Source organism: Pseudophryne corroboree, chromosome 1 (assembly GCF_028390025.1).
Source record: "Pseudophryne corroboree isolate aPseCor3 chromosome 1, aPseCor3.hap2, whole genome shotgun sequence".
Taxonomy (NCBI): domain Eukaryota; kingdom Metazoa; phylum Chordata; class Amphibia; order Anura; family Myobatrachidae; genus Pseudophryne; species Pseudophryne corroboree.
Window position 1 is genome coordinate 398,503,947 of NC_086444.1, and position 21,969 is coordinate 398,525,915.

At 40.7% G+C, this 21,969-nt stretch overlaps 1 protein-coding gene across 4 annotated transcripts in view; it reads right to left on the minus strand.

The window, feature by feature from the left end:
* The window catches only part of GRK3 (G protein-coupled receptor kinase 3), a 556,585-nt gene that overhangs the window by 128,647 nt on the left and 405,969 nt on the right, over nucleotides 1–21,969 (minus strand). For all 4 annotated transcript variants that reach the window (XM_063913215.1, XM_063913214.1, XM_063913217.1 and 1 more), the window contains exon 3: nucleotides 1,396–1,469. In XM_063913215.1, coding sequence (XP_063769285.1) covers nucleotides 1,396–1,469 — 74 coding nt within the window. The remainder of the gene's footprint in view (nucleotides 1–1,395; nucleotides 1,470–21,969) is intronic.

Here is a 21,969-nt window from a genome sequence, read left to right on the forward strand (position 1 = left end):
TTTTCTGGTAATATTTCATCTCCTTATGCAATACACCATACAGTTGGAATTTCCTATAACGTTACTGCATTGTATGTCCACCTGAAATAGTGACTACAAGATACCTTTCCTCTTTGGTGACTACAATATGTGTGTCATTAATACTATATTCAGCCTCTGAATTTTTGAAACCTACATTCATAACTTGACTGTACAGTAGAATACATATTTATCAAGCCATCTGCTCAACTATATTACATAATGTGTACAAGGCAGACTTTCCTTTCAATAGCAACAGTAATAACTAGCATCAATACATGAAATACAAATTAGGCTACTCCACTGACAACCATTACAAATAAGAAAACCAATGTCACATCCGCTCAACCACTTTTGAATGCATTCACAAGAATTCTAATTTATTTATTGGTCTCCATGCCAAAGGCCTTTTTTTTGTTCATGATTAAATTAAAGGGATTCATTTTCCATTATATTTTCGGTTTAGTATTTCTTGTAGCAGAGAAAAAAAAACCCCAACATATAATTTTCTTTATAATTCAGCTTTTCTTCTGATAGTTGCACATTGAGAATAAATGTGTAAAAAGACTAGTTCATTAGTAGATATAATGATGATTAAACTTTTTGGGGACAAACAATCGTGAGTAACAAAACTGTAGGCACAACAGTCACAGGTTTAAAATGTCTAATGTAAAGATTATTTATCAAACCTCAACAAAAATATATACACATTGCATTGCTGTAATATTTAGAGACCTGTCACTTAAATTCAAAGTGATCTCAGCCTAGGATGATGGGATCAAAGATAATAATGTATCCAAATAGGTGGGTGGCAGCACCAAATAATCCAAACATGCCCAGTTCATATGCAACTCTCATTTCATAGAATGTTTTAACATTTTTAGAGGTAGTCTAAAAATTCTTAAGTATGTTTGTTTGGGTATCTGGTTGACAGATCTACAGTAAAAAGATTGACAGTCAATAGGTCGACCCCAAATGGTCGACAGGGTCAAACATTTTTTTTTTAAATGTTTTCAATTTTTTTCCAACTTTTTCAATATTTCCTATCCATGTGGACTACCATTGGGAATACTAGCATGTCTGAAGCGTGGTAAGTGAAGCGAGCCTCCGAGGGTTCATGTTTCCACTAATTTGTCTCATTTACGGTAAAACATACAAAATGACACAAAAATAAATAAAATAAAAAAATTGTCGACCATTTTTATGTGGACCATTTTCATGTCTACCTTCTGACCCTATCAACCCTTTCTACTGTTAACTTTTTTCATGTTGACCTTTTGACCCAGTTGGACTATTGCCTGTCTATATTTTTTATACTGTAGATCTATTGAGCAACACTCCTTTGATTGCTGTATCAGAAATAACTAGATCACTTACCTCTTCATAAAACTTGAGCTGTGGTACTCCTTCATCAATCTCGTTAATGCAAAAATCTTTGAAAAGCAGGAAACCTAGAAAACAAATGTAACAGTGTTACTGGTGCAACTACATATTAAATCATTATACAAATGTGCAAAACCCTCTGACATTTATGACTGGTATGAAACCCTATGGCACATGAGTGAAAATTAGTAAAGAATCTCCATTTACTCTGAATATGTTATATACTGCCCATTATTGTGCTTCTCAGCTACTTTGTGAGCCAGTTTGGGACATGAACAACAGCTGCTGAGCCACAGTTCCCCAGAGTTGAACAAGCAAAGGCTAATACTGCTGCACAGCCCAAGTACTATGTTATGGGATCACTAGTATCACAGATAATTTTGGGTAGCGGCTCGGTGATGCCACCCTAGACTCATGGGCTCCTTGCTCATCTCGCAAAACATAAGAACATGGGTACAGTGCTGTCTTAACAGCATTGAAGGCCCTGGGCCTCCAGCCATCCACCAATCAACAGATTGACAGACATTTGCTGTCTGATTGGCAACTGTGAGGCAGGCAGAGAATGCTGCTTGTGTGTACTAATCAGAGCAGCCAGGCAGCATTCTTTAACGGTTTCCAAAAAAGCTCCATATGGGCCCATATGTTAAGATGGCCCTGCACTGGTCTTTCTGCAACAGGCACAGGAGCTGCCTCAGCAATGAAGGGGCTTCAGATGGAAAGTAAGGTATTTCTCGCCTCCCAAACCTGCAGCAGCAATCCATGTAATTCTGTCCTTGTTCTCAGTTTGGTCATGTATGTGGGTGGTCAAAAAGGTGAGCCAACATTTATCCAGACAGTTAATTTCTTGCTTATATGGGCTACAGTCACTGTCAGAACATGACAAGATAGGCTGTTAGTTGTCAACCCTGCACAGTATTTTCTAACAAGACCAATTTAATCATACCCATTATGATACGAGTGATTGTAAATTAATACTACTTTAATCACAACACCACACATGTTGCCATATAACAGAATAAAATGTTTTGTGCAGTATTTTTAACCCCTTCACACACATAAAACAACAGATATTCCCACCCACTACAGTGGCCAAAATGGTACAGTATGGGAAAAAAAAAAAAAAAAAAAAGAAGCCGTTCGATGGTCACTTTGGTATATTGTATAAAAAAACATTGTAAACCAGGAAATAGCAGATTGCGCCTATCAAGTAGCCTTACAGGAACAAGAATTGTAAGCAGCAGAATGACAGTTTGTAACAGAAGAGTAACATTGCAATATTTACTGTACACATACATTTGATGATGAATATAAGGAATGGTTTAAGAAGAATCTGTTCAGTATGTAGTTTTGACTTTAGGAGGGGAAAATAGCCCACAGCATCTGAGAAAGTAGGTCATATTTCTGCTTTCTGTTGTATCTGATTTTTTTAGACTTATGAATGTAATCATACGACTATTTTCGTTCTTCAGACGGTAAACATGCTGATAATATATATTATTTGCCATACCCCTTCCCAACGAGGCATGCGCCTTATGTCCCTACTAGAAAAATCTGAAGGGGGGGGGGGGGGGGGGGACCAATTTTCTTTCTGGCACAGAGCACCAACAGGTCTAGTTATGGCTCTGATTAGGATGCATAAACTTCTTCAATTCCTGGGGGCAGTAGATTCATTTACACAGATGTGTCAGTCCAACACTGTGATACCGTGTATCACCATATTATACGGAATGCACAGATTCTGTGTACGTAATTGACAGGAGAGAGCTGAACTGTAAAATCCATTTATTAAGGGAAAAGCAACACATTCTCTTTGCGGTGACTGTAAAGAACCGTAAATTGGCTGCAAGTTCTCCGAGTAAATACTTGTTTGGCAAATACAGAGGTTCACATCTCTTGTACCCCAGGAGAATACCAGGTGACAATAGAGTTACGGCCTCAGTTTGGAGTCTACCAATGTCCATTTGAGCAGCTTAGTGGTCTGAAAACTCAAGCCATTAATTTACAACAGCATTCACACACATATCACACACTGCTGCTTAGTATTTGAGGGACAGGCATCCTGGGAAATTAGCAGGCTGTCCTAAAAAGCAGAAAGATGGAGAACAGGGAACAGAAAATAGGTCAGTGGAGACAGTGAATAGCTACGTTGGCACAGCGCATGCATCAATAACCCACAACGTACGAATCTTATGAACAATTTAAGAAGTAATGTCTTTGTGGTATGCTCTGTCTAGTTAGTGCAGTGTTTCATATATAAAAGCACCTCTAATCTTGGCAGTTAATAGGCAATATACAAGATTTTAAAAGATACTTGATGCCCTTTCTAATTTGTAATGCTGTTATTATACACAAACTATGGTGAAATCACTGCTTTACAAAATAGGGTTAATATGTAACCGTGTTCTTGCTATCTCCTAACAAATTGAGAAACGGTTGTTGTAAATAAACATTACTCAGAGGCATCAATATATATATATTTTTTATTAGCGTGTTTCAATACTAGAACCATAAAAAATTAGTAGGGTAATGGAAGCACTAGCATTTGCACTTGTTATCTGTCAGAAGCATCTGTGTTGCAATCGTTTTTCCACTGCTGTGTGCTCCATTTAGAGGTGTTCACCACAAGTAAATGCGCTGGAGTCAATGGAGAGTCTTCTATTGACACACTGAACCCTCCACAACTGCTTGTTAAATGTGATGGCATTTGACATGTGAGATCACAGGTGTTTAAAAACAATGTTAGCGATTAAGAGCCCTTATGGTGACATCATGTTTCAGTTTCTATAACACAGACTAAAGGGCTTGTTCAGAGTAGTGGAGGCAGATGTGACCATAGATATGGATCAATGCTTCTCAATATTATAACTAGACGAAAAGAGGACACTACTTACAGACAGAGATTTTTAGAGAAATCAATAGGGAAGTTTTATAGAAGTAGCTAAAGCAGTGGTCATCCAGATTTGAAAAAAAAAATAATCCTATTTGAGATTAATGATATTCCCTAAAGCACTTAAGCATTTGTGATTGTCATTTTGGACAAAAAAAAAAAAAAAACAGCACAAAAAATGTATTTTGTTCTTTTCTGATTATGGGGAATATTCAATTGGCACTAATTCAACCTATGTGTATTCAATAGTGGGCGTTTTCGCCCATTTTTTGATCTATTTTCACCCATGCCTTTACGTTTGTTTTTTTAGAATCGGCATGGGCGAAAACGGATCTAAAAACAGACGGAAACGCCCGTTAATTTGACAAAATGAGTGTATCGGCGGGGAATTGGCCTATCCATGTGGTTTTCGACCATGCAAGATTTTATGACCAGTCGAAAAATGGCACAGGCATTGAATAGGTTGAATGTAAATTCGACCTAAATATGGGCGAAAAGTGAACTAACTGAATACCCCCTATTACTATTTCCCCTGGGGGAGTTTTCATTTAGTGTATTTGGCAAACGTGCACAATGCACAAAAGTTTATATAGTCTCATTGAGCATGCGTCTACGGGCTGTCCGATAAAATGTACTGAAGTCAAGGAGAATAATTCCATGGCACACGCATCAATTAGTTTTATCAATATCTGCTAATTGTAACAGCACTCTGAAACGGCTGTTTAAAACCTTTTACCATATATTTATCTTGAAGAACTAAAGGGTTAGTATAGAAATATTCTACAGAAGTCAGTAAAACCATACACTATAGACCAATTTACTAATGTACAATAAAAGCCAATACAGGATCAAATAAAAAAAAAAAAAAAATGAATACTACAGTAGGACAACATACAAAGAAAGCTGTGACTATGGGTAAATGTTTGCAATATCAAAATAAAGATGCACCACTACTACACATTTATAATGGGCTTTACGTAATTTACATTTGTTACAAATAGTATTTGGAATAATAGGCATGGGTACCAACTTTGTGAAACTCCCATCTGGGAAATCATGGAGGGGGAAGTTCCCCATTGCAACTGCTTGGCGGGTTCTATGAGTTACATTCTCACTGCCCCACCTCCACTGTAAAATGTGAATTATTGCATTTTTTAGTAGGAAGCTTGGCCACGATTAAATGAATTGCATCATCGCAGCACGTCTATTAACTGTAGTGGATGCAGTCAAAGTCGATATCACAATGTCCACAGTTATGATATTGACATTGTTGAATTGTTGATATTGAACCTGGCATGTGCAGAATGTTGACCTGTTCAAATGTTTGACATCTGAAATGTCGACATTCTGCACAGACCATACGGTAAGGGAAGGTTAGGCACTAGAGGTAGGGCTAAGGTTTGGGTTAGTCCTACATACTGCAGAAAGCTGTTGAAAGTGATTCTTACATCACTGATGGACCCAGAAAATCACCACTAGACCACCAGGGACATTTTGCCAACATTCTAATCAAGTCAACATTTCATCAGTGTAGACATGATGACGTTACTGACATGATTAATGTTGACATCAGACTGGAGAATTTGATGGGACGTCTTTCAGGAGATTAGGTGTGAATATAGGTCAGATCTAGTGTCATTAAATACCATTCTACAATCATACTGTAGTTTAGTGTTTAAGCTTAAAAGATACTAAGCCCTGAACAGTCAGCAGTCGTATAACTCATGAAAAATGTGGTAACTCTGTTCAGGCCTGGGAGAAACATTCGTACTGGTCAGTTTTTGTAATATAGAATTATATATAATATTTGTTCAGCTACATCTTAACACTTATTTTCCTTTTCAAACATTTTACTTTTAGTGAAAAATTAGTAAAATTCTATTAGAGCATACATGCAGATTCATTACTATGGTAAATGTCCTGTAACATGTACCGCGGGCAGATTTCAGAATTTAAACCAAGAAAAGCCAGATAAGAAACGTTCAAATACTTTTTTGCTAACAGCAACAGAGTGAAACCTTTTAGAGTTGCAAAGCAAGAATATGCCTAAGGCGCAGTTTGCTTTGCTCTGTCATACTCCATTGTGGAACACTGTAGGAAGTAAACTGTAAAATAGCTTAAACTGTGGAAAACAAAGTTTCCAGGGCAATTCTTCTCCTCAATGTTATATATTGCAATATACTCCTAGGGACAGATTCAGGTGCGAGAGGAATTATCCTACCCTAATGGGCGTATAAATGCACAATGTGAGCTGTATAAATAAAGGGTATTAGGGTATTACTACTCCAACACTTGTAGCTTTTAACCATTAAAACTGGTGTTGTCACATAGTATGCGACTGCAGCCAGCTGGGTTGACTGTGCTGTCCATGTGACCGTACTGTCCATCTCTACCCCCTTGCTCTTAAAAATGAAATCCATACAGAACAAGAGAGTATATAATATGTATTTTTTAAATGACACAGGTCGTTACAAAAAGCAACTGGGGTGGGTGGTAAATTTACAGTGGGGGCCTACGGACATGTAAAGATGTGTCCTCATACATCTTGCCTCAATACGCCATGCAGCGTTAGCCCCTGGTGAGTTTTCATTTTTGCCAAAATTAGTCTTATTCACATTGCTATGTGAATTAGATGCACAAGCAGACTTCGCTGATTAAAATGATATGCAACATGCCTATATTCTGTGTGCAACCAAGCCTGTATATACATACGAAATGGTACGGTACAGTGTTTTCTAGGAAAATACTGTAGCATACCATTTTGTATGGAGATACAGCCGCAGTCACACAAGGCATATAGGCATGCTGCATATCATTTTAATAAGCATAAGTTGCTTGTGCGTTCTATTCACATAATTTTGCAAAGATGCATTTAAATGGAAAAAGCCACACGAAAAGATGCTTGGCGCTACAGAGTCATGCCACGGCATGGCATCCCTAGTACGGCTGTTTAACATGGCAGGAGGATAGATGTTTGTGGACACATCTGTATAAGTATTCTTTTTAATAAAATAATACCAACAACAAATTGTGAGGGCAATTTAAGTACTAAAAAAAATAGTTAAGTGGTTAAATGTAGAGCTTGGAAAAATGTAACATACAATGTTGAGTATGCGGATAAAGGAGGCTTACAGAGAATGGAATCTTGCATATGATAGAGGACAGAGGTACGGGGACTAATTATTTCTCAGTTACGTGTTTTTTAATTATAGACACAGCTAGGAGCAAATTGTAAGTAGGGCATTGGACCTGGGAGACCACAGCAACAGAGAACCTCAGACATTCCCTAAACTCTGGTAAATGTAGCCAAGAGGTAAAGTAAGTGAGGAAAATGTGCAACTATGGCAACACACTAACTTCTTCCAGAAATACAGCCACATTTATGGTCTCAGAGGAGAGGAAAAGCTGCAAGGACATAGGAGAGACACGAGATAATGATTGTGGCAAAGTGGATAAGCAAGAAAGTAAAAATACTGCATGTATTTGGAAACTACATATAGGTATCATACAGTATGCAGATAGAGTCACAACATCTTTAATTATATGCATAGCATTATCAGTATTAAAATATGTCAATTATTACCAGTACCATTATACAAACAGCCATATAAGTGTGGTATCAATAACATGTACAATTATAACTTAGAACACCCCAAAATAAACTTCAATTAGTCTTACGGGGAAACCCTAAAAATATAACATTACTTACACCATTACAGTATATACAAGGTTCCTTCTCAATTTCATCATAAAGAACATAACCCATAACAATACACAACAATGAGCCCACATCATACTAGTTACATGGAATGTCTGCAGTAGGCACTTGCGCTTTTGCGTTGTTGCAAACATTGTAAATAGTTTTTAGGAATACCGTGCTGTTGTGTTGGTGCATTTACATAAGTCAAATACGAGATCGATTTTGGTTGACCTTTGAATCACGACAATTCCCATTATGTTAAATATATTAAACTTTTATTTAATTTCTTGTATTTCAAATACTACTTTATATTACAAAAATAGGGATAGCCTATCTGCCAGGTGATAGGAACGGGGAGTAGAAAGAGTGTGGGCAATTTAAAGCGAGAAGGCATGGTTATAAGGTAATCACAGTCACGGTTTAGGTGTGCTGCCAATTTTCCCTTTGGGTGCCATAACCTATATTTTTGCAGAGCTGGGTTGTATGTAACAACTAAATAAATATGGCACCATTGCTACTTATTGCACATTAGTACCTAAATAATTTTTATTAGGCTTGGTACAAACTAGAGGATGTGGCTGTCGGCGGACAGGATGACCGACGTAATGATACACACTGAACGATATAGAGCATGACTGCGCTATACATCGTTCAGTGGCCACAAGCCCGTACACACTAGACACCGAATCGAACTATATATCATCTAGAGCATACCCAGCTTTAAGTCTTTTGTCTAACAGCTGGCACAGGAACTGGCAAGGACTGGTAAAATCTGTTTTCAGGCAGTATAAACTCTTATCATTTTCACAGTGATCACCATTTACAAATCCAAAATGCTTGACACTAAAACACACAAAAAAAAAAAATTACTTTTATAGTCTTCACGCTAAGCTATCACAGCCGTGCCCGGCATCTATTTACATTAAAGTGAGCACTTGGGGAAAACCCAGCCGTAAGCCCCCATCAGTGATGCCGGTGGTGCCGCGCCCCCTTTCATGCACGTGTGTGATTACTGCTCAGCATCTCAGTGCTCTGGCCTGCCCAAACTCTGGGGGGAACACTATTTTACATTCAATTTAGAATAGCTCAGCTCAGGGTTAACATTTATCTATATATTATGTGGTATGTATTGGCATCTACACCACACCAACAGCTGCATGGTACTGTATAAGTCGTGTTGTACATAGATTTACCCACATAGGGCGGTATTCAATTGTTATATTGTGCCCAAACTCCAGTCTAAAAAGTGTTGGAAAATTGCGGGGAGATATTCAATGGTTATTTTTAATCGTGCATATCAGTGTCAGGTTTCGCCATGTATGTATCAGTATAAACCTGACCAAACTAATGGGCACAACATGAAAAGTGAGTTTGAGGGCTCAAACGGGTCACTGTTCGCTCAATTCAGCTTGCCACCCTGGGGGTAGCGAGCTAAAATGCTGGTGCCGACAGCCAAACGCGCCTGGACAGAGCAACAACAGAATAGCTCCATTGGGTTCCATCTACTGTCTGCAGACGATAAAACAATTGAATACAGCCAATAAAGTCACACCGACCACTTCTCTTATTCCAGTTTTGCTTCTGTGCAAGTATATTATTTTTTTTAGGACTTTATGACTAAAATTAGTTTACTACATCTGGCTTTACACAGGTGTCTATATCATCAAAGATCAGTTGGAAATGTTCGCTTTTAGTCAATTAAAATGCACTGTTCCAAACTCAGTTGTACTTTTTTATTAAGAATTTTTAGAATCATTTTGCTCTTCCCTTTGCTGTGAGAGCTCAATTAGGGCCTTTGGCTGACTTCAGTTATCTAAAAAATTATAAAGAAAGGATTGTTCCCCACTGCTGTGGAAGAAGCAGTATTGCATGCAGAAGGAGTCATCTGCTTGAACATTGTGCAGATGCTTAGGGGGCCCAACAGCCTATTTTAACAGACAACAAGGTCAGTAGTCAGATTCCTCTTGTGAAGGAAGCACGGTTGCATGTGAAAGGAGTTATTTGTGTAAGCATTGCGCAGGCACCCCATGCTAACTTGCACTCTTGAAGAAGCTGGTGATATGGTAAAACGCGTTGGTAGATACGGATGACTGATTTATGCAAAAAAGCTGAAAGTTCAAAACTAAATGCACATGCAGACAGGGTTTCCAGTGGACTCAGGCTGTTGCACGAGTTCTGTATTTTGTTAAAGTATTTTAAGTAAGCTTATGTTAACAGTTGCATTAAAGAACTGGTATATTAATCAATAATTGGCCGTGGGTCGTGTTTCTTGGGTGCATTCAGTAGAAAAGTACCCTTACAGGGATGAGAGTCCCACTAAGCTCACAAATTAGACATTGCGGAAGAAGGATTGAAGCGGTTATAAGACGACTTTGGAAATTATATTCGGCTTAGAAAACAAATTAAGATTGTAAATGGTGTGTGTGTATATTGTGGCAGCATGAGGGTAACTTGCATTGATGAGACATGCATTCTGTGTGCAGCGGAGGGATTTACTGACTCAGGGAAGAAAAGGCAGGTGCAAGTGAACCTAATTCCTGTAGATAAGAGTCAATCTGGAAGATTCTGCAATCAGGACAGGCTGTCGTCTGTGTATCCTGCCCAACTGGGGTTGGTAAAGCCAGTCATTGCTCAGTATGCTAGGAAGCTACTGAGGGCCAGTAGGCCTGAGCCTATACTTGTAGGAGACAGGGAAGGCCACCAAACTCTGGGACTAAGCTATGTAGTGCTGAGAAGAAGTCAGGTCAGTGAGTAGGCCAGGAGGTACCTTACTGTACATGTGAGAGACAGGACTGAGACTGTAAGTATCTGGAGCAGCCTAGCCAGGCTGAAACCTGTGACAGACCTGCAAAGAAGGAGGCAGAGACTTTGTGACTTGCGATGCAGAATAGCTGCCCAAGAATAGTCAGGGGTGAGTCAGTGCCCTGAATGGGGGGCTATGTGTTTTGTTTCATTTATGTTGTCAGTAAAACATCATTCCATTTATTTACCTGAAAAGCTATTTTTGGATCCCTATTAAGAACCTAGACACTGCACCAACACACCTCTCTACTAAGCTACTTACCCCAAGTAATCACAATATATCTACTATTGGTTAAGTGTCAAGTCTCTGACAAGTGCACTAGGACATGCTGTAAGTGTGTGACCCCGTTTCAACAGCTCCCACTGCTGGTAATACATGCCAGGAGAAGAGTGTAAGTGTATGGAGGTCGGGTACAGTGGTGGGTACAAAAGATGGGGGCAGGATGGAGATATAAGACAGAGGCAGGGATAGGGAACAGAGGATAAAGATGAGAATGAGGGCGGAGCAGGGTCGGACTCGTACCCATTTTAGGATGGGTCCAAAACTTTACTTTATATTAGAACTGTGATTGTCTCAATAATGTAGATGCTTAAGGTATCCAAACACATATGATTCTACAAATTTTAGTAAACACAACAATTTGTACACACAGAATAACTGAAATCTGACAAATCTCTCTCTATGGTGGTCTCAGCTTTATCATCATGTTATGTTTAAATCTATGCTTTCGGCAGTTAAAAAGCTTTAATTTGCATTAGTGCTGCATGTGCATTATGCTGTCCACATTCTGTCAACATTGTGTCAAAAACAGTTACCAAGCCCAGAAGCGCAGTCTCACGGTGTAAAGGTTGGGACCCGTGGGCCTTTAGGAGTGGTACCAACAGGATAAGAATGATAGGTCCACTTTGAGCATCTCTCGAACTAACCATATCTTTACTGTTTTGCATGCAGTATTAACTAAACAAATGTAATAAAATAGATATTAATATCCCAGTTAACTTGTATAACTGGGTAGAAGAAAAGTAAAAGAAATGATCACATTGATATAAAGTTTAAGTTATACAGTGAACATCTGATCAATGTCCAAGCATTCCATGAAAACAATTACATATGTTACATTTCTCCAAGCACCATCTGCTCTGGAAGACCAATCTAATTTTAGTAACTGCTATTGTACTCCAAAAACAGACAGATGTGTCTTGTAACAAATTTCTTACTTAACATGTTTATACAATTGCTGCAGTACTGCCATTTCCAGAAGTAATGCTTCTGTGTGACTAGACACAACTAATGTGACATGCAACTAGTTTCACTCACCGAAACTCGCCATCAGTCTACATCACTGGATTTCTAAAGGCTTACCTGTCACCATAAGTTAATATGTATCAGTTCAACAGTAAATTACCTAATTATTATAGGATCCTTTATATCCTGCAAGGCTACTTTTTAAGTTATTGAATGTCCCACTGATGCTGTCGCCATCAAATGTCACTTGCTGTAGTTTGGAGAAAAAGGTCTTCATCAGTTAAACACAAGTTAGACGGCTTCCGGTTCCGGCGTTGCATGGAGTGACACGCAGCTCGTGTAGCTCCGGTGCCTGCCGCCACTAACAACCCCATACCGCCCGTTCTGGGCGTCTACTGAGCGGCCTGCCATACCCGCTCACCCCCTGCAGCTCCGGCCACCCTGTATGGACCGTTTTCTGGCCCCCGTGATGCAGGGAAAGAACTCCCGCGCCAGGTCTGAGGCCCGAGGCTCAGCTTCTAAAATGGCCGCTGCGGCCTCCATAGACGCCGGAGCCCGCTCAGCGGCTGCACCTGCTGCTCCTGCAGCCCTTCCCCCCTCCAGCTCTCCTGACCTGGTGGGCTCCACGGCTGCGGGGACCCCATCGCCCTTAGATGTACCTGGGCACCCATTATCCTATGCTGACATTGTCAAGGCGGTAAAAGAAACTGTCCAGCCTTTATTCCAGGAACAAACACAGTTGCATGCTGCTGCATTACAGCAGGCTGTCTTGGATACCAAAGTCAATACAAACAGCTGGCTAAACGTGTTTTACAAGTGGAACATACTGCTGGTGAGAATTTCCAACAAATCGCCGAACTTTCTGATATCTCTGCTAAACTGCAGAAATCTGAAAACCTGGTATGGTCAAAGATCGACGACCTGGAAAATAGGTCGCTTCGCAGTAACCTTCGGCTTATCGGGCTTCCAGAGTCGGTTAAGGGACAGGCTCTGTATCATTTCCTCCGACATACTCTCACTGATCTTCTTGGAATACCAGATGTCTGCTCGGACCTAGTGGTGGAACGTGCACATAGAACGGGCCCCACCCGCCCCTCCTCCACTTCATCACGACCGCGTGCTGTGCTGTTCCGGTGTCTCAACTTTCTCCATAAAGAGGCTCTCTGGTCAGCTTCCCGTCGTGTATGGGATCTTGTTTGGGAAGATGCCAAATTGTTACTCTTCCAGGATTTTTCTCCGGAGCTCACCAGACTCCGCAAGGCATTCTCACCTATATGCTCTAAATTGGTCCAGGAGGGACAAAAATTTGCACTGCTCTACCCTGCGCGCCTGAGGATCTTTGACGGCACATCCTTTAAGGACTTTCATACCCCGGAGGATGCTGCTGCTTATCTTTCGGAAGCCGCCACCTCTGACCCATCGCTGAAATAGCTGTGCTCTCCTGAATCTGATCATGAACTCTCCTCTCCCCTTGTTGCTCTGTTGCTGCATATTTTTCTTTCCCTAAACTTGTGGACTATGTGATCCTCTGTTGGTCTATTTGGACTTGTTCACCACATCCACGCTGGTCCTATAGGTGATGTATGTGTACCTCTGGAGTAACATAAATGCATTCTCTGCTATGCGTTCCCATGTATACATGTTTTTTCTTGTGAAGTTATATGTCCATGCTACCTGTTTTGTGCTCAAACTCCACCTGTTTGATATTATCTTGGCCCCCATCTCCACCTCCCTTCTCCTCCCATCCCCTCCCCTATGCTGCTCGATATAGTGGTATTGGCTAGGAGCAATGTCCTCCTCGCTGTATACGGTTACTGCCCCATTTGACTTACCGTGAAGTTACATTCTCATTGTTATTGCGGGACCCCCCGGTGGGTCTTGTTTCTTTTTCTCGTTTCTATGTCTATATTACCTTTATGTCTTCCCCTTCCCTCTCTCCCTTCTGTGTCTCTCTTTCCTCTCCACTACCTGTGGGATTGTAGGATGTTTTCATTTGTGATTGCCCCCAATCATATGTCTTATGTCTGCCATTAAAGTGGGTACGTGGAACGTGGGGGGTATTCACTCTCCCATCAAACGGAAGAAAATACTGCTTTATTTAAATAAAATGCATATGGATCTAATGTTTTTGCAGGAAACGCACCATCTTTCCCCGGAGGCCCAAAAGCTGGGTGACCTCGGTTGGCAGGTGCTTTCTGATGCTCCTTACTCCTCTAAGGCGAGGGGTGTACTTATCCTTGCTAAACGCAACCTGCATATAGAGGTTCTCACCTCTTTGTGTGATCCTGCTGGTAGATTCCTTATTCTTGAGATTTTACTTCATAATACCAAATATGTTTTATGTACTGTTTATGCCCCAAATTCTTATTCAAAGGTATTTTTCAAGAGTCTTATTACTAAATTGTGCCCATTTATGTCTCTCCCAATGATTGTGGGCGGAGACTTCAGTGTTGTGGTCTTCGCTTATATGGACTCGCACTCCTCCGCTCGTGCACGCCTTCCCCCTGCCCTAGGTGTCCCCTTCTTTGCTCAGCAATTACATCTGACTGATGCTTGGAGATTCCTTCACCCTACTGATAGGGAGTACTCGTGTCTCTCGGCTGCCCATGGCACCTTGTCCAGAATAGATTTTTTATTGCTGTCGGATTCTCTGATCCCTCAAAGTAGTGAGGCTCAGATGGAAACGATATCCCTTTCTGATCATGCTTTGGTCTGGGTTTGCTAAACTACGCTAGATCGCGTCTCTTTTAAGTGTTGGCGTTTCCCGACTTCCTTCACCTCCTCATTGCAGTTTCGGAATAGGTTGGAGGCATTTTGGGAGGAGTTCAGACTGGATAATGCAAGCACTTTTGAGACTGATCCTTTACTGTTTTGGCAGACCTCCAAGGTGGTTCTCCGGGGTAGGCTTGTGGAATATGTTTCCTCGAGAAAGAAACAGTTTCTTTCTGAATTTAAAACATCTCAACGATGCTTAACGGATGCTTACCAACAATTTAAACAGTCTCCCTCTCCTGCCTCAAAGAAAACATACTTAGAATGTAAATCCCAATTCAACACTGTATTAGCACTAATGGGAGATCGTCATACCTTTCACAAAAACCACAGTTTTTACAGATTTGGCAATAAAACAGGCCATCTCCTTTCTAATCTTCTGCAGGGATCTGTGCCTTCCTCGGTGATCCAGTCGCTTAAACGCGGTGATAGCTCATTGGCTACTAAGTCTGTAGACATGGCGCAACTCCTCTCAGAATTTTACACGGACATTTATGCCCATTCCCCTGTTGATGTCCCCACTAAAACTTCTTTCTGGCATTCTGTTTCCCTTCCTCAAATCCCGCCTTCGGTTGCTGAGGGCTTCTGCTCCCCGATTACTGCTCGGGAGGTGGAGGCTGCTATCAAACATTTAAAACCATTAAAAGCCCCTGGACCTGATGGGTTCTCTGGCGAATTCTATAAAATGCTCCAGCCTTAACTGCTGGATATTTTGGTTCTGGTGTTTAATGCAATTCTAACCTCTCACTCCCTCCCTTTATACTTTAATGATGCTCTGGTCCGTCTTCTTCCCAAGCCCAGGAGGGATCCCCATCTCCCCGGCTCCTATCGCCCCATTTCTCTCCTCAATGTTGACTATAAACTTTTTACAAAAATTATTGCTGACAGATTAAAGGGAGTGCTTCCCTCAATTATTCATCCGGATCAAACCGGTTTCATCTCGGGTAGGCATTCCACTAATAATATCCGTAAAGTTCTTGCAGCGGCTAGCTGGTTGCACTCCAGCGGAGACCCAGACCCCCAATACGTCCATTCATTGGACGCAGAGAAGGCGTTTGACCTTGTTACTTGGGACCACCTGCATACCACGCTGGAGAGGTTTGGGTTTCCGCTGGACCTGATCAACATGCTCCGAAATTTATATTCCCCCTCCTCTTCCCATATTATGTGTAATGGCTACTTATCTGCACCCATTCCCCTTCACAGGGGCACCAGACAGGGCTGCCCCCTCTCCCCACTCTTATTTGCCATCGCCATAGAGCCCTTGGCTATTAAGTTGCGTCACCTTCCCGGATACTCTGGAGTTCTGGTCCGTGACCATGAGCTTCGTGTGAGTTTATTCGCGGATGATATGCTCCTCTTTATTTCAAATCCTGAGACCTCTATCCCACCAATTATGCAAGTCATTACTGAGTTTGGTACCTTTGCAGGGTACCGTGTTAATGCTTCCAAGTCTGAACTCTTCCCACTAACTCCGGCTGCTTGTACGCGCACCTCTTCACCTGTCCTTACTCAATTCCAGATGAATAGTACGAAACTTAAATATTTGGGTATATATTTTCCAGTAAATATCTCAGATTTATATTCGGCCAACTATACAGAGGTTTTTAACAAGGTGTCACAGTTGCTGTCCACCTGGTCCTCTCTACCTGTCTCTCTATTAGGGAGAGTAGCCATCCTGAAGAGCATTGTGTTCCCTAAAATCTCTTATCGCCTCCAGATGATCCCTATTCAGCCCCCTAGCAAAGATTTATTGTTATATGATAAACTGTTTTCTAAATTCCTTTGGAACCATAAGAGATCTCGGATCTCCCTTCCTAAGCTTAAGCTTCCTCGCACTAAGGGTGGGCTGGCTGTCCCTGACATCTTGGCATTCTTCCGGGCTGTGAATTTTAGGTATATCTCGGATTGGCTATTAGGCACCTCCTCATATGTTAATTATGATGTAGAGCAAGATCTTGTGTATCCCTATGATCTCAGAGCGCTGCTACACACCCCAAAAACCTTCCTCCCATCTCTGGCACGTTCTAATATTCTTTTTTGGGATACTTACCGCTCTTGGGGAGCCATTAACAAAGCTCTACACCGAAACCCAGAAAATTCCCCTTTTATTCCTTTTTGCGGAAACCCCTGTTTCACTCCACCTTTTGACAATACCAAATTCCTTGCGTGGAAGTCTAGGGGCATTGCCCTTATTCGTGACGTATTTGACCCGGGTAGACTTATGCGGTCATTTGCGAAATTAGCCGAGAGACACGGTGTGCCCTCATCTGATTTCTTTATGTTTCTCCAGGTTCGTCATTTTGTACAATCTCTCCCCATCCCTCCTGTGCATGAGCGGAGGATGGACCCTCTGTCCCCCTTATTGGTCACATTACCGACTCTTTCATACAAAGTCAGCTGGTTGTACCAGGATTTGTTACCTAGCAAGCCTGATGTTCTCTGGCGCCCTATGTTATCTAAATGGTCAAGTGAGTGGTCCTGGGATCCGGAGGTGAACTGCTTCCTTTACCCCCTCCCCTCTATCCTGAAAGCCCTGCATTCTGCTCAGCTTCAGGAAATTTTTACATCGGGCTTATATTGCCCCAGGACAGCATAAATATATGGTCCCTACAGACTCTGGACACTGTCTCAAGTGTAAAGAACCGAATGCCCTTTTTATGCACAATTTCTGGCACTGTCCAAAGATTAAAAGGTTCTGGAATAAGATACTGTGGTATGTAAGATCTACTCTCCAGATTGTGCTCCCTCTGGACCCAGCAGCGCTCCTTGGCCTTAACACTACAGCCTGGTGTTTAACCCCCTATCAAGCTCATTATGTTCCGTTTCTGTATGTTTTGCTGACTTTGGGAAAGAAATTAATTTTAAATCATTGGATATATAGAACTTCTCCCTCTCTTGCTAACCTCAAGTCCCTTCTTACTACTACGTTATATTTTGAGCGTCAATCTACTCTCCCAGACCTTGACCGTAATGCTCTGCGTTTCTACAAGAAGTGGGGACCGTATATTGACTCTCTGCCATCTCCCCAAAAACTCCACGTTCTAAAAATATTTGACTCCCTTAGTTGGGATTCTTATCGCAAATTATGTATTTCTATTGGTGATAATCCCCTTCTGCTCCCTAGGTGACACTCGTTCCCTTCCCATTGGCACGGAGCGGGATGGTCCCTCCGCTACTTATGTGTGTGCCGTGCTTCACAGGTTTTAGCATCTGCAACCGCCTCCCCCCCCCCCCCCCCTCCTCCTCCCTATTAATTCATATCCATGTCTCTGTTGTTCTGCTCTTTTTCTTTCTCTGTTGCTGTATTATTAATTTCGTTAGTATGTATTAGTGTGCAGATTTTATACTGTATAGTGCACTTTGGGTCTGGACTTTTGACAATATGTACTACTGTTGTTGTGAAGCTGCATTGACATGGTTTCCCACACTGTTTAAATTTACCCACGGCGTCAGTGGTGGTTTTCAATGCTTAGTCTTACCCTCTGTTGCCTACCTGTACTAGGCATATATTTCATCTGCACTTTGTATTGTACTGCATTGTTTTTCTATGTCTTTTGTGGAAAAAACCCAATAAATATATATAAAAAAAAAAAAAAAAACACAAGTTAGACAGTGTATTACATATAAGTGATACATACTTTTAATGGATGTATTATACCTGTATGTAAAAAGCATATTCGCATATTTTACCTAATTGTCCAAAAAAGCATTCGTAAAAACCCTCAGAATCTGGGTGGCTCAGAATTCATTTTTGTCATCAAACTGTCATATCTGCTGCAATTTATTGGCTGTTTATAATTAGATACAGTACATTAAATTTAATGAAAAAAACAACAACACACTTGTCCATAACAAACAAGAAAAAGATTTCTACTCTAAAGGCACCAGGTGGAAAGACACCTATATAATGCTATGCATGTCTTCGCTGATAAAACCCTAATGGGAGCATCTATCAAAGCTATGGTGGCCAATTCCGGGATCAGTGGGATCCCAGGATGTAGGCCTAAAATTGGCTGGGATTCAATCCTGGAATGGAAGGTTTCAATCCCGGGGGTTTTTGGGATTAGCCAGCCTACTTTTATTTTGAAAGCCGGGAAGCGTTGAGCCCCTTCAGCAGGCTCAGACACTGCCTGGCTTCCTCCTCCCAGCTCCCCCAGCCCCCGGCTGTGTGCACTGCGCAGCGTGACTTGATATGAGAGGTCACTCTGCACAGCCTGACATCATAATAACCTGAATTATAACCTAACTTCGGCTTCCCTGTAGTGTATTGCTATACTAACTTAGATACTGTACCTCTAGACCATAATTACCATACCTAGATGCAATACTTCATATACTGTAGTGATTACTTACTCTATGTCCCAAAAATGTGACCACAAACCAAAAAGATGATCCATTATATCAGTACTATGTTATTTCCTATAGTAACTCATAAAGGTAGTGTACATTAGTTTGTAACGACTGTGGAAAAATTGTACATACAGAAGTCATCCTGCTGTAAGCTTCTTGAAGGACATGCTACATAAAAGGGGTAGATAAAAGGTTTAGTTCTATCAAGGTATCGAAACTTTTACACACATTTGTAAATATTACGATACCTTAATTTAAAAAAAAAACCCTAAAAAACACCAAAGGAATTTAGCACAATATTGTTGTAAAAACCAATGTAGCTGTGTTGAGGAAAAGGAGTCTGCTAGAGGACCGCAGATACACGGATGAAAGCACTGCAATTTAGCAGAATACCAGAAGGGAAGGGATTATATATGAAAAATGGATTCTCCATATGACTAACATTAAGATAACATTTTTAAAGCATTATAAAAATCACAAAAAAATACAGAATATCTAAAATATGGGTAGTATTGATACAGAGAGAGTTAAACAAAAAAAATACAACTGAAATGCTCAAAGCTTTCTTAAAGGATGCACATGCGTAAAAAGGTAAAAATTATATTCACAGACTAAAAAAGTCTAGATGTGTCCAGAAATATTTTATTATTTGGAAATATCAACAACATGTGTTGTATCTTCTAAAAATTGCTGCGAGCCTCATTCCTGTGCCAGTATAACTTTTGGTTTAGGACACCACTCATCTTAATAGAATTATTTACATTTTGAAGGTATATATGGAATCATTTTAATTTAATTAACAGAGAATGAAACGGTCTGATAAAAGAGACTGTTGAGATTAACAGGAACAACACAATGGAACCTGACTAAGAGGAAGAACAATACTTCAGTATAAACATGATCGGCCCCCTTTAAAGCTTTATTTTTGTTTAAATATAATCCTTACATAGAGATTTGAAACAAGTCGCAAAACAAAAGAGCAGATCAAAACCAGGATGGGACAAAGGGCCTAATTCAGACCTGATCGTAGCAGCAAATTTGTTAGCAGTTGGGCAAAACCATGTACACTGCAGGGGGGGAGGGGGGGCAGATAAAACATGTGCAGAGAGAGAGAGCGTTAGATTTGGGTGGGGTGTGTTCATACTGAAATCTAAATTGCAGTGTAAAATTAGAGATGAGCGGGTTCGGATTTACTCGGTTCTTAACACCAGAATTATCGCAAAATCAGATTTTCTGGATTTTTCTTATTGGCTAACCAAAACACGTGACATCCGAGAGCCAATAAGGAGATTCGAGTAAATCCGAGTAAAACTGAACTCGCTCATCTCGGGTAAAATGAAAGCAGCCAGTATTTACCCTGCACAGAAACAAAATAACATAACCAAATCTAACTCTCTCTGCACATGTTATATCTGCCCCCCCCCTGCAGTGCACATGGTTTTGCCAAACTGCTAACAAATTTGCTGCTACGATCAGGTCAGAATTAGGCCCAAAGATCCTTTGCTGTGTAGAAACCCATAAACTTGACTCATTCCCACCACATTTAGATATAACCTCATTAATACACTGGAAAGTTACCAACACATTTTCGCTAAATTTAGCAACACTGACAAGGGAGCCGTAAGCATGCAAACTTCCACTGACTGACCATCAGCATACCAGATGTTTATGATTTCTGCAAAACTTACAGGACTTTTCTCTGCAGATAACAGCTTACCTCTTATACAGACACTGCATGTATTGGGAAAACAAACTAAGCAACGACATATTTGTCAAAAGAAAGAAGAAAACAGGTCACAGCCTGGTAGAGGGTTCCACACTTTTATACACTAACCTTACATGTTAAGGGTTAAATCACATGATGTTGCCACTCAAGACTACACCTTACTTTCCCCTTAAGAAGTAGCGACAGGTGTAAAAGCCGAGGCTACTTGCCTTTTTCCCCCATAAAAACTTTTCACGGCTAATTGAATTCCCCTCCCGATTGAGGCAAACACTGCACATTGGGTCCCCACAGCACAATGGGAATAAGTCATTTATAGAAACTGGAAGTTTCCTTTTAAAACAATATTTTTAAGTTCACAATAAATCAGCTAGACTGAACAGTATCTTACCTAGACTTCCAGCAGCTCTATAAATATTCTATTTTACTGCTAAACCTCTCTGTGTCTCTGTGACTTTGATATGTGACTGTACAGTATATTACACCACCATGGCCTGCATTTTCAAATGCTTTTATGTAGCTGGGAACTGGACTTCAGTTTAAGGATGAAAACTGTAATCTTAGTTTGCTGTATATAGCATTTAAATCTCCTTGTAAATTAGTACTGCATGTTGTTCTCTAGAAGCTATTTTAACATACCTAAAATGAACCTGTGCCTACACATGATGCAATCCATTTTTGTTGACTGAACCAGCATGGTTCAGGATAGTTAAGAATTAGCAGTGATTATTACGATAGACTTTAAGGGGGGTATTCACTTAGTGCCATTTTTTTCAACCAGTCGAATAAACGGCACTTATTCTACATAGGGTATTCAACTGCAGGCGTTTTCCCTCCGTTTTTTAATCCATTTTCTCTTTTTTTTTGTCAAATAGGCATGGGTAAAAATTGCGCCAAAACCGGGGTAAAAATGCCCGCAAATTTGCCATAACTCGTGTGTCAGCGGCAAATTCGTCGATATACATGGTTTTCACCAATGCTGGATTTGGTGACCAGTCGAAAAAACATTGAATGGCCATTGAATAGGTCGAATGTAAATTCAACCTAAAAAAGAGGGAAAAGTGCAATTTTTTCAACTGGTCAAA